General features: G+C 37.8%; 1 protein-coding gene across 1 annotated transcript in view; it reads left to right on the forward strand.

Moving 5' to 3' along the window:
- LOC109916085 (integrin alpha-2-like) overlaps positions 1-361 on the forward strand; it is an 18,528-nt gene extending 18,167 nt beyond the window's left edge. The window contains exon 5 of the mRNA XM_048596122.1: positions 302-361. Within this exon, the coding sequence (XP_048452079.1) occupies positions 302-361 (60 nt within the window). The remainder of the gene's footprint in view (positions 1-301) is intronic.
- Positions 362-596: the final 235 nt, after the last annotated feature.

Raw genomic sequence — 596 nt, forward strand, 5'->3', positions numbered from 1 at the left:
AGATGCTGCCAGACCTGCTGAGCTTTTCCAGCAACTTTGTTTTTGTTCCTGATTTACAGCTTCCATAGTTCTTTCAGTTTTTATTCTTTTACGATTGATGTGCCGATTAAAGACAGTAGAATTTCCCTTTATATTCACCATCAGTCTTTTTTCATAGTCTCTCTTCGTTCTTTTATTTACTTTACCAATTCCCTTGCAAATCTTCTATATTCATCTTTGTTCACTACTGTATTTACAACCAGACACCTGTTATAAGCACATTGTTTCTGTAATTTAATTTCTATCCTCTTTGTGATACTAGGAGCTCAAGTGTTTTACTCTATCTTTCCTCTTCTTGGGAATATACCTTGACTGTGCCTAAACCATCTCCTCTTTGAAAGTAGCCCTTTGTTCAGCTATTTTTATTTTCCACACCAGCCTTTTGCTCCAGCTCCATTCTTGCCCATTTGAAATTGGCTCTCTACGAGTTAGTCTGGATTGACCACTGTCATTTTCCACAATCATTCTAAACCATGGTATACAATGATCACATAGGAACAGGAGTGGGCCATTCAACCTCACGAGCCTGTTCTACCATTCAATGAAATCATAGGTGT

This window comes from Rhincodon typus, chromosome 1 (assembly GCF_021869965.1).
Source record: "Rhincodon typus isolate 14 chromosome 1, sRhiTyp1.1, whole genome shotgun sequence".
Lineage (NCBI taxonomy): Eukaryota > Metazoa > Chordata > Chondrichthyes > Orectolobiformes > Rhincodontidae > Rhincodon > Rhincodon typus.